Source organism: Pungitius pungitius, chromosome 6 (genome assembly GCF_949316345.1).
Source record: "Pungitius pungitius chromosome 6, fPunPun2.1, whole genome shotgun sequence".
Taxonomy (NCBI): domain Eukaryota; kingdom Metazoa; phylum Chordata; class Actinopteri; order Perciformes; family Gasterosteidae; genus Pungitius; species Pungitius pungitius.
The window spans coordinates 14,360,645-14,380,001 of NC_084905.1; the positions used below are offsets into that span (position 1 = coordinate 14,360,645).

At 41.1% G+C, this 19,357-nt stretch overlaps 3 protein-coding genes across 4 annotated transcripts in view; 2 read left to right on the forward strand and 1 right to left on the reverse strand.

Annotated features, from left to right (window-relative positions):
* mapk8ip2 (mitogen-activated protein kinase 8 interacting protein 2) overlaps nucleotides 1–14,517 on the reverse strand; it is a 25,290-nt gene extending 10,773 nt beyond the window's left edge. For both annotated transcript variants that reach the window (XM_037450578.2, XM_037450577.2), the window contains exons 1-2: nucleotides 14,003–14,517; nucleotides 4,410–4,515 (exon numbers count right to left, since the gene is read on the reverse strand). In XM_037450578.2, the coding sequence (XP_037306475.2) occupies nucleotides 4,410–4,515; nucleotides 14,003–14,067 (171 nt within the window). In that variant the 5' untranslated portion in view covers nucleotides 14,068–14,517. The remainder of the gene's footprint in view (nucleotides 1–4,409; nucleotides 4,516–14,002) is intronic.
* Nucleotides 6,046–9,037, forward strand: LOC119195564 (gastricsin-like). The gene is made up of 9 exons (XM_037450584.2): nucleotides 6,046–6,159; nucleotides 6,302–6,443; nucleotides 6,569–6,686; nucleotides 7,026–7,144; nucleotides 7,442–7,641; nucleotides 7,748–7,864; nucleotides 7,994–8,141; nucleotides 8,381–8,479; nucleotides 8,593–9,037. The coding sequence occupies exons 1-9, from the start codon at nucleotides 6,104–6,106 to the stop codon at nucleotides 8,755–8,757; spliced, it is 1,164 nt and encodes a 387-aa protein (XP_037306481.2). The 5' UTR covers nucleotides 6,046–6,103; the 3' UTR covers nucleotides 8,758–9,037.
* Nucleotides 14,518–15,070: 553 nt separating the features above from the next.
* On the forward strand, nucleotides 15,071–19,326 carry LOC134131245 (uncharacterized). Its single transcript, XM_062563009.1, has 7 exons — nucleotides 15,071–15,695; nucleotides 16,404–16,616; nucleotides 16,871–17,006; nucleotides 17,243–17,712; nucleotides 17,835–18,145; nucleotides 18,294–18,469; nucleotides 18,693–19,326. The coding sequence occupies exons 1-7, from the start codon at nucleotides 15,382–15,384 to the stop codon at nucleotides 19,086–19,088; spliced, it is 2,016 nt and encodes a 671-aa protein (XP_062418993.1). The 5' UTR covers nucleotides 15,071–15,381; the 3' UTR covers nucleotides 19,089–19,326.
* Nucleotides 19,327–19,357: the final 31 nt, after the last annotated feature.

Genomic DNA, 19,357 nt, shown 5'->3' on the forward strand with positions numbered 1-19,357 from the left:
GATCTGCTCATGACCAACATTTATCCACCCGTTTCCGCTCACAGTAACTCAATAGGGCAGCGTCTGATGCTGATCAGTTAGAAAAGAGCAATCGTTGAAAGGCAAAAGCAGAGCAGCTTCTTGATCTCCATTTAGCAGACAAAAGGCTAATGGGGAAATTCAATACTAGCCAGTGGTTCTGCTACTGCACATAGTGAGATGGCAGCTCCACTGTCCTCTGCACTGGGGGGAGGAGAGGCGTTCAGGTTTGACTGAGAAAAACTGGACGGATGTAAAGGGACACCGGAATAAACTGGTCTTTTACTGTATGATCGAACAGGCAGCGGGGTCAACAGAAAACAGGATCTAGTGGAGTTGCAAAGCCTTCCAGCAGAGGCCCATGCTGACCAACTACTGCAGTTATCTGTGGGCTGGGATTATGTTGCAGTCAGTTATTTGTCTTTCTTTTTTATGATTGTATCTGAACAAATAAGGCAAGCTATTTAGTCTGAGATTTTTTAATAATGCAAATAATGCAAATAAAGAATGTAATATTTACTACATCTGCACTCATTGTTCATTAGGCTCACATCCTTATCCCGTTTTCTAAGTACAATGATTCTATATATTTTTTCTTTGTGTGGGTGCAGAAGCGCCCACGTAAAGCTCATTCCACAAACGGGGCTCGTCGTCTCAGTAGGTTTTATGCAGGCGTGCATGACATATGTTCATTAGCTTCCAATTAATGAACACCACCTAGTGAGTAATGACCTCCATCTATAAGCGTATCTTTCAATTTCCACATTTTAAAACTAGCACCACAGCTGAGACACAGACACCACTGCTCTGTCACATAATGAATTATGCATGCACTCATGGTGTTCAATAAGGGCTCTAAAGAGACAAAGATGAATGCAGGAGAGACAGGAAGTGAACAATAAGGGGCAGCATGCGGCAGAAAGCAGCAGGGTGTGTGTGTTTATGTGGGACCCAGGGGAAAGATTCAGAAACAAAAAAAGGGATGGTCTCCCTCCGTTGTGGTTGCTCTACAGTTGATGTTGATATGCTCGGTTTAAAAGAATTAAAACTCCGAAAAAAAAAAAATCACATGGTTGAAAACCCATAATCAAACTTAATCCCCTCTGACATCATGGAGAAAGGAAAGCTAAAGCCAGAAATGCAGTAGCATTTGGGCATGTGTGCATCAGATCAGATATCAGATATAAAAACAACCCCTTTTTGATTGCCCCGGACAGTAGGCTAAACTATATCTTTGCGTGTTTGTGTGTGTGTGTGTGTGTGTGTGGGGGGGGGGGTTATTGGTTTTTGATCTTGTGTATTTGCTCCTATCAGAGATTAGTGAACCCCATAACGAAGTGGAAATAATCAGAACTGGGGATTGGGGCCAGAGAATAATCCCACTGTTCAGTTTGGCTGTTCCTCCTAAACATCAAAGACATCCTGCCCAGTATGGCTGAATCATACTGACACGAAAACCAGAAGCCTCTCTCCTCATCAGCAGAGTGCGGCACACAAGGGAGGGACCGCCACTGCTGACGAGCTGACAGTGTGTCACCCGCCGTCCTGATGATGGCAATATCTAGTACCATGTGAAATCCTCACGCAAAATGCTGTCTCCCCTTTGTTTATCTGCTGTACACACAAACTCTCAGAGGTCAACCGAGTGTGTCCTGTGCGCCCCACGTCAGCAAGACTACTTCCACTGGACAATGTAACGTAACAAGGACAGACATTAGCTCTGGTTTGTGAAGAGAGCAGTCAGGGCCTCTGCTGACGTGTGTCTGATTCGTTTGTGTGCATAAGGGAAAGAGGTAGGGGAGAAGGAAAGGACGGAGGATTAGACAGAGGCCGCTGAGGCATGTTTTACTATTATATGACCGCTTTGCCACAAGAAATATAAATCCACTCTTTATAGTCTCACTTTCTCCTAAGGTCACCTTACATGCTGTGCAAACACAGCTTACAGAAGGGTTCTGCTTACTATCCATAATGTGTTTTGTTGGTGGATTAAAGATAGGGAAGCAAAATATCTAGCACACAGCTTAAACCTAACCATCCCTGAGCTAAATCCCCGTTTCCAGTCACCGGCACAGCGAGAGAGAGGGAGAGAGAGAGAAAGAGAGAAAGCTTTAAGGGGGAAAGGGAGTGGAGAGGAGAGGTGGGAGAGAATGAAGGGGGAGGGAATCTGAGCTCTGTCTCTGAGCAACATTCTGCATAGCACGAAGGGAAAGGAAGACACATGGGAGAGATGGTGGGAGGGAGGGAGGGAGGGAGAGAGGGAGGGAGGGAGGGAGAGAGGTTGTCTCTGCATAGCAGCAAAATGCACTGGGTCACACACCCTCTGCTGCAGCTGTGGCTCCAAGCCACCACCATTAAACATTTACATCTGGCAGGGGGTAGAGAGAGAGACAGAGTACTATGAGATAATGCATCTTAGAAATATAGAATTAAGGCATTTGGGATGATGACGACTAATGACTCAATTATTTGCTTATACTTCATAACGCAGTCCCTTGCAGACGATGCTTGGAAATTCTTTCAATATTGATATGATCTACTGAGGAGATGTGGGAATGTTTCCGGTTTGCTCAGATCCAGTTTGTGTTATGATGATCTGTGTATGATCATTTGTGAGTCATTTTGACTCTAATATTATGATATGGTATATGAGGCTTAGTCATTACTGTGATGACTGCAGTGCTGGTAGCTTAGATAAAAATCCCTGAGCTCCAGGGACAAGGTTTCCATAAGATATCTAAATAAGTAAATGAGTTAATAGAGCAGTTCTCAACACTAACTTAAACAACTAAAACAAGTCGGGCTCTGTTAATTTGTCTCTCAGCCACCTTAACCAATGTGTATCTCCTTCAAAGACTTGATCAACTTTGAAAAATTCATTATATTTCCATATACAACATTTATGGTGGATGTATTTAGGAGAGGGGAGTGGACTGTCAATGACTGTCAACAGCATTGATTTGAGTTCTTGGGTCTTAGAAAAAGATCTTAGATTTAAGAAAGAGATCAATGTCATTTCCCCACCGTAATCATAACAATGGAAAAGGTATGGCAGGTTTTGTGATGGTTTTAATTCTTTAAAAAGGCCTTACATTGCTCCTTTATGTGTTACTACTTATTACCGTTCACAGTTTTTAAGCTTCTTAATATAAAAGCCCCGCAAAGCCTTTACCTCCTGGTAGCCTATTTGCTTATTTAGCTGTAAACGTGAAGGAAAAATAGCTTACAAGATCACTTTGAACAACAACCAGTAGAGTCACTTGCTCTCAGCTCCCATGGTTATGGAATTCCATAAATCACACACACACACACACACACACACACACACACACACACACACACACACACACACACACACACACACACACACACACACACACAGTGACTTTTCTAGACACTATTATGTTAAATCTGAAGGTTTGTGTGTCTATGTGCGTGTGAGAGCAGAGCCAGGGAGAAGAGACAGTAGGGGGGAATTTGTGATCTGCGGTACAACATCATTTGTGCTTTTATGTGTGCTGCATTATACAGCAGCAGTGGCCCTAGTGGAAACTAGAAAAAATAGCCTGTATGTGACCCAAAAGGAAAACTAAAAAACTAGATCCAGATGGTTGGTGAATGAATGTGTATGAGGAATTGTCCCTTGCAGTACAATATAATGTTTATACCTGCACCTTATCACACACCTACATAAACAGACAATTATTTCCATAAGCACTTTCTGAAATCCATGTCAACACCTGTCGGAGCCATTAGTTATGTCTGTGGATGATGTGTTTAAATGTGGACGTTGACCACGGGTGGCAGTGTGTGTTGGTGTAGCAGGTAGTTTATATATGGGACACGGGTGCAACTATTTGCACTATGAAAATGGTGGAAAATAGTAAAAACTAAGATTTTGAAGCCAGAGCTCTAGATTAAAAGCCTGAGATAAAACAAAATACTCTGTTATTCTGTAGAAAATAACAAAATGTGTGTTGTTTCACTGGGTTTCAATTGAATTTTTTTTAACTTGAGCAATGTCTGTATTTTTTGGCACAGTTTATTACGAACAACTGATGTTATGACATATGCATTAACACAAAAAAACATTTCACCAAACTTTTCTAAAAATAAAAATTGTCCATAGTGAGGCAGAAGGGTTGAATGAGTCACTTCCTGCCTGTAATACCTGCAGATGATGCATTAATAAACTGCTGCTGTGTCATAACAATTCACCCAAAGCAACCTTAGAAGAGCAACATAGAAAGACATCTGTCTTTCCAAAGGTTTAGAAGTCATACAATATAGTTGTTGCAATATTTGCAAACGTTAGCAAACATTAAAACAACATTTTCACAGGGAACATCTGAATTTCAATAAAAGAAACACCATACAAAGGAGGTGCTCACCTTCTCATATGGATCAGAGTCATAGTTGAGTCCAATCCCACAGTCATCTGTGATTTCAGAGAGATCTTCATCATCAAACTCCTCCAAGCTGATGTCGTGGGCTGGCCTGGAAACACATGAGACAGCACATTGACTACAGGAAATATGTCTGTTTCACCGGTGATCTCTCCAGAGGAAATTGTCTCATTGAGTCGTGCCCAGACGCTGTAACTGAGGGACTGTCCCTGTCTAGATGAGCCCCAGCCACATTTACTGGACAGAGGCAGCCACACACAGACGTAACAATCCACACTAAGAAGATGAGACACATGTCAGTGGTGCAGCAAATCGCAACACACAATTGAAATTGTTAATTAAATGGCAACATAACAAAATAAAGTTTAAATTCAATCGTACAACATGTGAATGATGTAAAAAGAGTTGTCAGTGAATTATTGGCAAGCGCCTCGTAGACCGGAGTTTCCAAACTTTGGCAGCCGGCCAGTACAAAAGGGAATTGTATATGTTTCTTGACAGAGCTGCAGCATTGCAAGTATTTCTTTATTAGGCTCCATCGCATCTTCGCCCCATTAGTTTCAGCAGGAGCTCAGTTGTGTTCAAAGAAATGCCGCATTGCAGCTTTGCTTCAAAGATAACGACAGTGCACGTTAGCTATAGATTCAAGCTTCGCTTCCATCACACAGTCATCTAGGCTTCTGTCTACACAATGTCATTGGTAATAAAATGAGGACGTGCTGATGCATCTAAAACTATAACAAAGGGGGTCTCATGAAAAGGTCACTCTGATCAAACTGCCCCCATGCTACTAGTCTGCTTTAATGTACAAAATGAGCTACTGAGAGAAAGAAAAAAAGCTAATTATACTGATCAATTACTATAATTCAGTCAAAGAATAAAAATAAATCAATGTACATAAACATATATTTTATAAGTTGCATGTGCTTAAACTATGATTGTAAAAAGCTATCAAACGTTGAACACTATTAAAGTTAAAGATTAGCTGAATGGCACAAAGGTTTTGATAAAATGGTGTGGTTAGGCTGATACCAAAGTCTTGATATGACTCCTTCGTTTTCCTTTGTGGAAAATTTCAGTTAGACACAAATATTGAAGCTTGACCTTGCTGTTGATTTTTTAAATATAATTGTAATTCAATTGTAAAGACTATGAAATGATATTTACTAGATACTATGTTTATGCTTTATTTGTATTACAAAATGCAAGAAATTACTTTAAATTTAGAATTTATAGCCATAGTTCAGTACTTCGAAAATTAACAATTTACACATTCATCATACTTCTACATGTATCACTTCATTTATCTCTGTCTTCTACAAAGCTTTTTCTTTTTTGTGTGGAACATGCAATATCCAGCAATAGTGCAGTAAATACGAACTAGTACTTAATAAGTACTTCAATGAGCTATTCAGTGTGCCCATGAGATGCCTCAAATGAATAACATCTAATTATGTCCACGTTCTGTTTGGTAATGAGGTTTTTGGCTGAGGTTAGATGTTCAAATCAAGTATGTAGCCTCTAAGAGAAAGGCGCTAGGGGTCACCCTGTCTTAACTGATATGACAGAGGTTTTGATAAAGCTCTGGCTGATATGGGTCTAAACATGTGTATATAAAGCCTACTCCGATCCAAGCAGAGTTGTATCCATCCAGGAGTGCTTTGTGTACAGGCGGGATCATGAAGTGTCTTGTTGCTGTTTTGGTCTGTGTGGTGCTCGCAGAGGGAATCGTCAAGTAAGGAAACCACACCTCTTTAAATTTTCAATGATGTGCTTTTGATTTAAAAAATACCCATCTATATATAGATACTTTGAAAGAATCACTGCTAAAGTGACAAAAAGTAAAAGTCACATTGCTTGTGTTTCTCCTTCCTCAGGATCCCTCTGCAGAAGTACAAGTCCATGCGTGAGGCCCTGAGGGGGAAAGGGATCGTGCTGCCTTACCAGGATCCAGCTCTCAAGTACCGGACTGATGAGTTTGCTGGCTCTGCCAACATGTACATCAATAACTACGCTGATGTAAGACATCCTAAGGCTTATGGAACGTTTACATTTAGTTTCAGACCACTAACTGGTGGGTTTTTACTGAATACTGTTTTATTCTGTTCCTCTCTTTCTTTGCCTCACACCAATGTGCTCCTCAGACCACCTACTATGGCGCCATCAGTATTGGAACACCTCCCCAGTCCTTCCAAGTGTTGTTTGACACTGGCTCTGCCAACCTGTGGGTGGACTCTGTCTACTGCAACACTCAGGCCTGCAGTGAGTACAAACTAACAGGCTTTTTTACTGCACAATCCCTTATTTCTCACACTCTAAAAACATATTTGCATGTGATGAACTCTTCCTGAGGGCCAAGCGAGCAGAACATCCTTTTTCCAAGAGATGTTGTGCAGACATGGGATTTAGAGTTCAAGTGTAATTACAGGCATGCCACTTTGCATTTGTTGGTCTTTGGGAAGCCCCAGCAACTATTAGTAAAGATTCAGCACATGGTTTCTATGATCAAGTGAATTATTTGAACACAAACAGCTCTGCGAGGCAGGTGGGTACGTTGGTGGAAATGGCTCCAGAGATAATCCCGATCAATGCGATTCACAGACGCACACACAAAGTTCAACCCCCAGCAGTCCTCTACCTACTCCGGCAAGGGACAGTCCTTCTACCTGCCTTACGGAGCTGGAAGCCTCTACGGGGTCTTTGGATATGACACCGTCAATGTGAGTCAAACAGGCCGAACAAACTGAATAAACATCACAATATTAACAGTGTACCGGACTGGGAGAACTTCAATATACAAACAATATGTGCAGCAGCTTTTTATGTGGGTATTATGTGTTGACTTTGAAAACACAAAGAAATTCACTTTAATATCTGTCAATACCACTGAATAAGAAAAAAATGTTAATGGTGTATAGCGTCAACAGGTCTCACTTATGTAATGCTATCTACAGTCACATGACTACATTTGACAACAGTCTACGAATTAAAAGTATCATTTGGTTTTGGACCCTTAGGTTGGCGGCATCGTGATCAATAACCAGGAGATCGGTCTGAGCACAAACGAGCCTGGTCAGAACTTTGTGGTGGCGAAGTTTGACGGCATCCTCGGCCTGTCCTACCCGAGCATAGCGGCTGGAGGAGAGACCCCCGTCGTGGACAACATGATGAGTCAAAACCTGCTGAATGCCGACATGTTCGCTTTCTACCTTTCCAGGTACAAGGCTTCTTTTTTCAGAACTGTAAAGTATACCCTACGGATACACAGCCTCAGATGATACTGTACGGAGAGCCGATACATTTTGGTTTGTGGTCTGGTGTAGAGGAGGACAGCAGGGCAGCATGCTCTCTTTCGGAGGAGTGGACAACAGCATGTACCAGGGCCAGATCTACTGGACCCCCGTGACCTCTCAGACCTACTGGCAGATTGGCGTTGAGGGGTCAGTCCTTGTCAACAGTTCATTAACATGTCAAATGATCTTCCTTTGCTGGATTGATTAGTGCCTATTTTCTTTGTTCTATTGAGACTGCAAGAAAAAACTAAAACTCTTAACTCTCTTAAATTGCAGATTCCAGATCAATGGTCAAGAGACCAGCTGGTGCTCTCAGGGCTGCCAGTCCATTGTGGACACGGGAACCTCCATGCTGACCGCCCCAAGTCAGTTTCTGGGTTCCATTATGCAAGCCATTGGAGCTCAACAGAACCAGTATGGACAGGTACAACCAATGGAACGACGGACACACACTCTGAAGCACTGATATTATTCATCATGAAGATACAGTTCTATCCATATTTAAAGTCATAATGAGTGGTGCAGTTCACGGTCACTGGGAAAACCTGAGCATGAAAAGAGAAGCTGGATTGTTATGAAGCATTGTACAAACTGGACCTTTTTGTCATGGTCACGACTTTCTGTTGCTATCAAACAGTCTCTCTTTTTTGTCCTGATCTCCAGTACACGGTGGACTGCAGCCAGATCAACAACCTGCCAACCCTCAGCTTCATTATCAACGGCGTGTCTTTCCCTCTGCCTCCTTCTGCTTACATCTCTCAGGTAAGTCACTACACGCATGCATATGTGTGCCTTTATGTGCATGCCACATTTTTTTCCATCTGTGTGGACGTTTTAAACATCTCTAATCTCTTGTCTCTGTTCTCCACCTCTAGAACTACCAGAACGGATACCAGTTCTGCTCAGTGGGCATCTCCCCCACCTACCTTCCCTCTCAAGATGGCCTGCCCCTGTGGATCATGGGAGATGTGTTCCTTAGAGAGTACTACTCCGTCTACGACCGCAGCAACAACCGCCTGGGCTTCGCTGCAGCTGTCTAAGTGTCCTCAGTGTAACCTGACCTGACTGTTGACCCCATCAGAAAATAAGGATTCAGTCCATGCCCTCATGCCAAGAGCCTGATGATGATCCAAAACATATTTTTTGGGATAAATTTATACACAATATACACTTGGTCTAAATGTCATTTTGACATTTGATAGCTATTAGATCTAGTTGGATTTGTATGTTAAAAAAACGAAAACATTCAAATGTGTCAATGAAAATTGCATCATGCTCCAGCAGAATAAAGGTTTTACCGCAAATATTTCAGAAATTTCGTCTTTCTAAATGATCATGATCTTTTCAGCACTTTGAGGGAGATGAAAAAAATATATTTGCTATTATTTTGACTGATATTTTCATTGCCAAATAATTTGCAATATGGAATAATAATTATATTTTTCGTGGAGAAATGGTTTTATTTTTGTATTGGCAGGACAACAATATTTATTTGAATTTTGACAAAACTCCACAATTTATGTCAGCCGTATCCCAATTTAAAAAAATATTTAGTTTAATTATAACTAAAACACTAAACTCTAAAAACTTTGAGCACTGTTTTTTGCGCCACATGAAATGAAATGACAGATATTATTGGAGATTTAAAATATATTTGTAAAATGAATAACATAGCGTCAAATAGTGGACTTAAATGACTTTATGCCACTGGTGTCGAGTTACTAGTGCTGTACACTTTAAAACAGAGCAACGTGTTATTATGTATTTAGATTCATCAAAAAAGGAAAGTGGCTGTAGGTTTGGGACCTAAGGACTATTACACGTGGACAGAAACACAAGCAGAAGGGCAACTAAAAACAACTTAATCTGTCTAAATGTCTTAACCAAACCTGGAGAAATAAGGTCACTAATGAACACCGTACCCACCAAACACCATCAGTGAAGCTGTGTTTGTGTAAAATGGAAAAACAACAGTATCTAAGGCAGCTGTCACCATCACACAAATATAGTAATTTATATATATATAATTTAGTCCCATGTTCTGTCTCTGGATTAAGCCTTGCAGAGTTCCTCAGAAACAGAGCGGTTGGACTGTCGGACATTAAGGGAGCAAGACTTGTGTAGCAAGTAGAAATATTACATTTGTAAAGTGCACAGAACTTGTTTACTTGGTGGCACATATGAAGCTGCCACCGCAGGTGGAACCAGTGGTCATTCCCAAAGAGGCAGTTGGGTCACAGGAGATTGTATATTGGTAACATTTTGCCATCAATATATATATCTGCAGTACAACATTAAGCCACATGAGAAAACCTGAATGCTCTGTAATGCTCTGAGGATTATAGCCTTTGAATTTTGAAAAATAAATTCTGACTAAAATCATTTATTTGATTAAATTTTAAAAGTAGATCATGCGTATTTGTTCAATAACATAACACAACCACATAGCACAAAATGGCATAAAGTTATAGTCTACAATAACTAAATTGCATTCCCTTCCGCCGTACTGAGGTGGACATACAGATCTCAGCCAGATATTTCAGGACCAAGACACAAAAACAGCCGTTTGAAGTCACACAATTCTGTTGTTTCCCACTATTTTGCTATGTTTCCAGACTCCATTTTGTTTGTGTGTTCATCTGCTTGGGGGTGGAGTTCTCCTGTAGATCTGCAATGCACGTCACAACAGCCTTGTGCCCCCATTTCACCTGAAAAAAAAGTCAGTCAAAAGTCCTCTGTGACGGCCCCAATGCACACAAACATACAGGTACACCGCACAACACACACCCGTTATTCTCTCTTAGATGGTCCTTGTCCTTATTTGAAACATACAGCATCATTTTGAGCTCAGAATTAATATCGCTCGGTGAGATGCAGCCACCACTGCAGTCTCGACATTTCCTGTCGGTCTTTCTGCAAAGCATCAAAGTCAGTGTGCAGTTCCTGTCATGCCACGTTGTGTACAACTCACAGCTAATCCGACGGCACGCTGTCACATCCCTTGCAAGCACTACTCCGCTGCTCGTGAATAATTAGGGTGGGAATCTGACGGTTTTGGTGGAAAGAAAAGCCTACATCACATCAGTCTCTGCCTCTTGTTCCAAATGAGAATCCTACCAGAATCAATCAAGTAAGCACAAAGTGAACATCCACTTGTGCCGGTCATCTCGCTGCTATACGGCACACCGAGGAATCGCTGGCACTGCTAAGCCTCCGAGGGGCTGCAGGTATGCTTTTCATTTCCTCACTGACATTCTCAGGCTCAAACAATCCACATCCGCACAAACAGTTATTCTCAGCCGCCTCTGTTCCTATCACGTCCAGAACATAAATACTCAAGCCATGTCTGCTTGAATAGTTCTGTCAAAGTTTTGCTGTATGCCATATTTTATTAACAGCATCTATTCAACATGCTCATATCCGTAGAATATATTGATCATTTAAGAGCCCAACATTGGATTGGTCGAGATTCTGAAATTAGCTGTTTTGTAATAGGCATAAACTTTTGAGTCGGTAAAGGTTCTGGAACCTTTAGCACACAAAAAAAACCTGCAGATGGACATTTTTCATTATTTTCTTTTAATCACCAATTATGAAAATAAGAAAATGATTATCTGTTGCACATATAAACCACTATAGTTTATCTTCTACCAAAGTAATATGAAGTAAATGCTAATGCATTTGTATATACTGTATACATTAGATGCATTTGTATATATACATTAGATATATATCAACATGAGAAGAATTCATGAGGAAACAGTCTTCTGTCTCTTTCAACCATTAGCGCCTGGTTCCAGGTAACATCATCATCTTCAAAAGCAAAGGACATCTGATGTGTTACTGCTACTGACTCAATAAAAAAAAATCAATTTCCCAGGCTTTTTGCCCACTGTCCATTGTCAGTGAGACACACCCTCACTCACACTCACGACTCATTCGTTTAACCTAATGAAGCACTCTCTGTTGGTGGATCAAAAGCTGCGTATCATGTCATCGTTGAACCCAAAGGTTGAGATGATGCATCGAGCTCTGATCTCTTTATTTCAAGTTGATTTGGTTGTATTTAAATTCCTAAAGCCATGCAACGTGAACTAACTTGACAATTGATGGGGACAAATCTCATGAACGGCATGAAATGGATGTAGAAATAGAAAAATAATTCTATAGCAAGAGCCACTGCAGTTAATCACATGCAAGAAACATGGCACGTGTTGGTTGTACACAGAGAGTGTGAGAGCGGGAGAGAAAGAGAGGAAAGACAAAAATACAAAGAGAGAGACAGAAATGCAGCAGGAAAGAGACAGAAATGGAACACTTATGCTAAAATGGATCTGTAATGGATTTAAGCTTCTTACCCCATGGTAACCATACTGACGCCTCACCTCCCCCTTCTGCCTTCAAAAACATCCTTCAAGGATTCAGACGGAAAAAGTAGAACATCGACTGTCTTAGTCTAGTAGTGAAATCATTGACGTACTTTGGAGGAATAGAAGTCCAGTTTGACACACGCATATGAAATGTGTATATACGTTATCAAATGATATCAAAATCCAATCCAAAACCTTTCGATTTGTTGTTGAATCAAGGGCTGCAATTTAAGATGGTTTCCATCATTGATATCGTTATTTATCAGCTATTCATAAAAGAGTGAAAATGTCGGTCACAGTTATCTAAAGCCAAAAACAATGGTTTCAAAAGCTTTTACTTATTCTGCTGAAAATCTAAATACATAATGTTTACTACTCTGAACATTTGAAAGGATGTAGGTTTTATTGCTTTAACTAATATTTTTTTTAAAGTTTTAATAACATTGATGAAGGGACAAATAATATAAGGGTAATAACAAATAATAACGATTTGCTTACGTTCTACTTCTAAGAGCCTTGTTGTTGGGCATGTGCCAGATGGTTTGCACAAAAAAAACTTCTTTTATATAGAGGTTAAACTATGCTGATAAACAACCACATGGCTCCAATCTACGACCCACTGGGATTCATCATTCAGCCCACTTCTGTAAGACCTAAAAATAAGATATATTAGAGGAAATATGAACAAAAGTAAAAGGTTACATTAACTGTAAAGTGCATCATTTATCTATAAAGGTGTATCTTTTGAGGTTTGTGTTTACAGTGTAAAGAAGGATCCCTCAGTGCAGGAGAAATTACAGTCTGTGATACATTTCTGGAGCTCGGGAGAGAAAGGCGGGCTCCCGTATGGATTATGTCGCCCATTGGAAACAATGTTAGGGTTATGTAAGGCCGATTACTCTTCCACACCATCACACCACGGGTGGTTTCATCCATGAATCAGTCTCACACAAAAAGCATTGACACAAAAGATGAACACACACACACATGAAGAACACTGGTTGAATAAACAATGCACTATCCATGAAAGAAAAACAGTCTACAATCATGTTCCCAATCCTAATATTTAGGCCAGATCACTCCTCTTATTGGTAAAATTGATGATTCAAAGTTGCCACGAAGTGAACACAAATAGTGTGTGTACTTTTGAATGCACACAAAAGTAATTGAGAAAACCGAGACACAACTGATCACTATTTAACTCGTTGAGTTAATGCAAGCAAGACCTTGGAGTGAGTGACAGAATATCAAGTATCAAGGGAGTGAGAAAAGAAGGGAGTTTGTCCCATTATTTATTTTTGATAAATAAAATGGCTTGCTCCAGCTGTTTGCAAATGCTGTCAATTTAGGATAACGATAATATATATATATATATATATATATATATATATATATATATATATATATATATATATATATATATATATATATATATATATATATATATATATATTATAGCCCTCAGGGCAAAGCAGATTGGAATATTGCAACATAATAAACAACCTTGGAAGAAACTGTCGCTAATTCTGCACTAGTTGATCCCTGGTAAGACAAGCAGATTCACAATTGTGTCCTGGCACATTTGTCATATTGTGTGTTGCACAGGTCACATCCGAGCCGTTTGAAATATTATCAATAGGACTTCCGCAAAGGATTAATGTGCCCTTGCCTGGATGCACTCAGCAGGGCGTGGGCCTCACACACAGAGAATGCGCAGGGCGGCTGCCCGACGTGACAGCTCCAAAGCCATCAGCACCTCTTGAAGGCAGGTTACAATTCCTATTAGGCTGCTGGCCCTGGTTATTGAAATCGCGTTTTGTTGGAGTCACAACAACAAAAAGTCTCGCAGTTATTTCCTCCAGTCGTCAACCATGTGCACCCCCCCCCCCCCTTATCTATACAAGTAGGCTCTTACCTGCAACCAGGAGGAGAGAGGGAATGGAAAGTGGATAGGGAAAACATCTCAGCCCTGTCCGCCATCTTCTTCCACAAATGACTCAGAGGGACTGCAGAAAATCACGGGAGGCGTGCAGTCCACTCACCAGCACATGGACGGAGGACAGAGGACAGACGCAGCCGTGTGGACAGAGACGTCTCTCTCCGCGGCACCACAGATGCCCCCCTTCTGGCCGCAAGCGTTCATTCAGATGAGTCTGCTCAGCACCATCAAATCCGCAGTTAACCATCCACACAAGCAGGGTAGTGGGGCGGGAGGGGGGGAGGGGGGTGGACGCAAAGGCAAACAAAAGGGATCTTCAGAGATTTTGCACAAAACCGGTGAAACTAAATTACAACCCTGTTCGTCCTCTTCCTCCTCCTCCTCCTCCGCCTCCTCCCTGAAACGTCCGCGCAGAGCAGTAGAGCGCAGCGTAAGACCGCGGTCTTCTTTTCCCCTCGTCGAATGTCTGCCTGTGGCACACGACGGATGCGGCGGAGCCAGAGGAGCGGGAGTGGGGGGGGGGGGGGGGGGGGGCGCTGTGACGTTATAACGTCAGTGCCTTTACCGAGTGAGCGGCCTGTCCTGAGTGGATGCAGGCAGAACAAGCCCAAGGTAGTTGCTATACTATTTTTTTTAAACATGAGAAAGGTCTAATAGAACTACAGTTTTCATTTCCGGCCTTCAATCATACAGTTCACTTTTCCCATTTAGTTTACTATTACCATCTATTTTCCTTCCATTGATTAAAGTGAGTAATTAATTATTGAATCACACCCCAGACTTTGTGGGGCGTCATATTGTACTGTGTTTTAGACTATATACATGTTGTCATTCTAGTGTGGAGCTGTCCACTGCCTGTGGTACTGAACAGTAGGCCTACTGTATTCAGCTAAACTGCAGGTTACCGTCTTTTCCACACGGCGGAGGTAAATGTTAACAAGCCCTTAACAGAAGAACTGCATTTATAGTGTGCTTGGACGTCGATGATTTATCAGGCCATTAAACCAACAAACAGTAATGAAATTGTGGATTAAGACATTTTAAAATTAAATGTTTGATAGGTGTTTGTCTTTTTCAGTCAATTGGCTGTTATCTTTATGATGTTTACTAATAACAAATCATAGTCCATTTCTTAACTCTCCATATTGAAAAGAGGGGAGAATATCTGGCCTTTTCTGTGATGGCTACATCTAATGAGTGTCTAAGAACTGGAGAGTTCTGTATGCTCTCACACACACATAACAAATTTCAGTTAAAACGGAAGGTGTTTCAGTTAAAACGGAAGTTGATTCAGTTAAAACGGAAGGTATTTCAGTTAAAACGGAAGTTGATTCAGATGGAAGGTCTGTGCAATAATGTCAGCTCAACCAACTGCTCAACAGCCTTCAAGTAACTTAGCCGAAGCAGCGGCGTTAATTAACAATATATTGGCCTCAGCGGAGACAATTAGAACACTTTCTAATGTCTCAAGTGTTCGGCAGCAGCCGGTCGTTTCCGCGGCTCCAGGTGCAGATGCAGTCGACAGCCACCTAGCAGCTCTCTTTCCGTCCCGGCAGCGTAGCGGCGTAACGCTGTCCGCTGCGGGTCCAGTCGGGAGGGACTGTGCGCCCCGCTATCAAGCGCAACAGCACTTCGGCACGTGGACATCTAAAGGCACGAGGAGAAAAAGGTAAATATACGTATCGGAGTTTGAAATATTTCGTGTGCAGTTTGCTAGCTGGCTAGATCACCCCTAGGACACTAGCCTAGCTTACTGAATGAATGCAACGAACGATATCTAACTCAAAAGGAGTAAGTGTGGGAATTGGGTTAAACTAAAACCAGGAATGTGGTGTATTGGTGTATGAAATGAATGATGAAAATCGGCTAGCAATTTCGCCGAGCAAATAACAAGCAATAGGATGCAGCGGTTTGTATTTCGACTGCACCTGCAATATCCGCGATGGGGTTGAAGGAAATGCACTGTGGCGCTACGGGGATGTACGTGAAGGAAATCTACGACCTGCTGATCGCTGAACGAAATCGTCTTCGGGACAAACTGGACTGTGAACCGACTACTGCTGCCTGACGTTATATTTTCTTTCATTGTCTGCCAAAATATGAAAAAGCAACAACGAAAAAAGCAGGAGTTTATAATTGAGTGCTCTTTCAAATATTTGCGGTAAAACAAGAGGAAATATATAATGTAAGGCAAATGGAGGGTTGGTTGGTTAGTATTTGGCTCTTGTCAAACTGGACGTCATTAAAATATCTATTGTCTATACAAGTTTGTACGTTGTTCTACGACTGTGATCTGTGAATTGTATTTATCTATGGTAGCATGACTTAATGCGCACTGGCTGTTTTCATTTAATCTTAATAGTTATTCTTATTTCAGAGCTCGGTCACAGCAGCATGACCATTTCAACAAGGACGTAATATTACTTCCCAATCCATCATGGGGAATAGTGTGCAGACAAGGTACAAAATTACGTTTACACAAACATGGGCACATCCTCAGTGCCTTTGAATTCCAGAAGGCCTGGGACCAACAGACTGTTATGGAACGCATCAGAGATAGTTTTGGTGAGCACATTCCAGAGGATGTCAGGTAAAGACTTTTTTTTTCTTGCTTTGTAATTAATTATATAATAATCTTTATTCATAGAAAACAAACACAGGTCAACGAGTGCAATCATCATTATTACAAACCTAGTACAATAGCATTTGTTATACAATTTACATGACTGTCGCATATCTAATAAGAACTAGGAACCAAAGAGAGACACACTCTCACCATTGTACAACAAACTACATAGCCTAAAAGCGTTTGTTGTTGTTGTAATATCCCCATCTTCTTTGTAGCCTCCAGTTTCTAATGGCTTGTGGCAATAAGCTGGTGTCCCCGAAACTCCAGGAGGGCCAGGAGCTGAATGGGATGCTAATCCATAAGGTTTTTAAAACCAAAGGCCTGTATGTGAGACCATCAAGGATCCTTTTAGTAAGTTTTCTTTCCTTTTTTTCTTTGTTTTTAATACAATTATATTTAGTGAAATGTGTCTTGAAAAATAAATATATACGGTTTATTACTTTTAGCAGTATACAATATATATTTAATTAAAGCAAAGGTTTTAGAGCAATCTAAATTGTAAATAATAGTAATAAATCTCAATTTCATTTCAAAGTTGTAATATTTACTTTTGATATATATTTTTTTGGTCTTCTTTTCTTTTTAAGACTGACTCCGACGAAGAAAATGAATGTTCCCACATCACTACCAGATCAACATTAAGCAGTTGTGTAACAGTCAAGGATGATGACTGTTTGGAAGTTGATGGTCCACAAATCTACACTGGCAGACCTAGCACCACCAACGTTGCTACAAGTGATGGAGGAATGAGAAGTAAGGATGACCCTACTAGCAGTCATGATGGAGATGGCAACCCTGGCACTAGCAGTGGTGATGAACATGGCTATGGCATCAAACACGCCAACAGCAGTGTTGTTGAAAGGCCTACAGCAATGCAAGGAAGTGGCACTAGTGGCCACGATGGAGGTTGCCTTGCAAGAAATGATGGCAACCCTGGCACAAGCAGTCATAATGAAGACTACTCTTCATATTTAACACTTATGGCTGCTCTTCCTGATGACTATTCAGATGATGAGGAATTAAACCAGGCTATAATTGCCAGTATGGAGAGTCAAACGTGAGTAGCACAAACAGATAATGTGTCATTGAGGATGATGTGATCAGATAGTTGATATGAACTATTTCATCTTTAGATTATTATGTCATATCTAATAATTTTTTTTAATGTTGTCTTCATAGTGCAGAAAACGCCCCGGTTCAAGAGATACTGCTGGAACTCTCAAGCAAAATAAGCACAAAACAACAATGCAAATTTAATATAAATCACTCTGCTGTCTGGGACGGAGCTGTGAGAGGATTCCAAAGGGTGTCCTATGACCCCAACTTGATGATCACTGTAAAATTCTCAGATGACATGGGGAGAAACGAGGAAGGGATTGATTTAGGAGGGCCAAGGAGAGAATTCTTGAGGCTGCTGATGGAGACCATGGCCAGGTCACCCATGTTTGAAGGAAATGAAAACAGCAAGAACTTTGCTCTTGACAGTGCTGGTAATGATCATATTAATTTATGGAGATATATAACTTTAGCTTTTGAATTGATTTACAATGTATTTAATGGCACAATGAAATCCATGATTTTATGTGGTAGTTATGTATTAATCAATATTACATTTCCTTTTATATCGTTGTTTTGAAGCTCTAAGAGAGGACCGGTACTACACAGCTGGCAGAGCCATTGCTGTAAGCTTGGTACATGGCGGTCCGCCACCAAACTTCCTCTCACCAACAGTATATTCTCTTCTGGTTAATGGTTCAGCAAAACCAGTGCTAGAAGACATAGCTGACATGGAACTTTTGGAAAAAGTCAAAAAGGTCAGTTGGTAGTTTAAATGTTATCCTGCATTAGAATTAGGTTACATTACAATATTCTCTTGCCGTTTTCCATTTTGAGAGGTAGTATCAATGTATCCCAGTCTGCTCATTGCTGAATGCTCACTTCCTATAGTTTTAATTCCTCCACTATTCAACACATCATTGTAGTCAAAAAAAGTGTATTTTCCTTATTAATTTTTATTTATACTCATTATGATGCTAGGTATCTGAAAGTACTACCCTTGAGGAACTTGAGATGTCAAAGGCCCCGCTGCTTGACTACTTGGCCAATGCAGGATGTCTGAGGCCGATGCGATCAATAAGAGACAGGGACTTGCTGGTAGATGACATTGTCATGTTCCAGGTCATCCACAGGGTTCATGGTCCATTTCAAAGGTATTCAGAGGTGTTGGTTGTTTGGAGTCAGATTATTCAGAATAGCAATCAGAATTTTACCCAGAGGTGGGATCAAGTCACTGTTAGGCAAGTCACAAGCAAGTCTCAAGTCATTGCCCTCGAGTCCCGAGTCAAGTCGAGTCAAAGACGAAGCAAGTCCCAAGTCGAGTCACAAGTCACAGCCAACAAGTCTCAAGTCGAGTCACAAGTCGTACCATTTTAGTTTCGAGTCATTTCGAGTCATTTTATTATAGTGGGGACGGGGAACCCTGGGTGATGGTGCGCTGCCTCACAGACCTAGACTACGAAGGGAAGGGTAATGGTGGATCGACTGTGACTGTGTTATAGTGCTGTAACGCTCACCCCAATGCTGCAGCGTAAATAAGGAGGCGATGACTGGCTTGCAACTCCGCTGCATTTATTTATATAAAACAACTCAACTTCGGTCACTTGGCCGTCACCACGCCAAACGAACACTTCCGCATACACGGC

Coding starts and splice junctions, on each gene's coding strand:
- LOC119195564 (XM_037450584.2), top strand. CDS start 6,104: ATGAAGTGTCTTGTTGCTGTTTTGGTCTGTGTGGTGCTCGCAGAGGGA. Junction 6,444..6,568: donor ACATCAATAACTACGCTGAT/GTAAGACATCCT, acceptor TGTGCTCCTCAG/ACCACCTACTATGGCGCCAT. Junction 8,142..8,380: donor AACAGAACCAGTATGGACAG/GTACAACCAATG, acceptor CCTGATCTCCAG/TACACGGTGGACTGCAGCCA.
- LOC134131245 (XM_062563009.1), top strand. CDS start 15,382: ATGTCAGCTCAACCAACTGCTCAACAGCCTTCAAGTAACTTAGCCGAA. Junction 15,696..16,403: donor AAAGGCACGAGGAGAAAAAG/GTAAATATACGT, acceptor TTCTTATTTCAG/AGCTCGGTCACAGCAGCATG. Junction 17,713..17,834: donor GCCAGTATGGAGAGTCAAAC/GTGAGTAGCACA, acceptor TTGTCTTCATAG/TGCAGAAAACGCCCCGGTTC.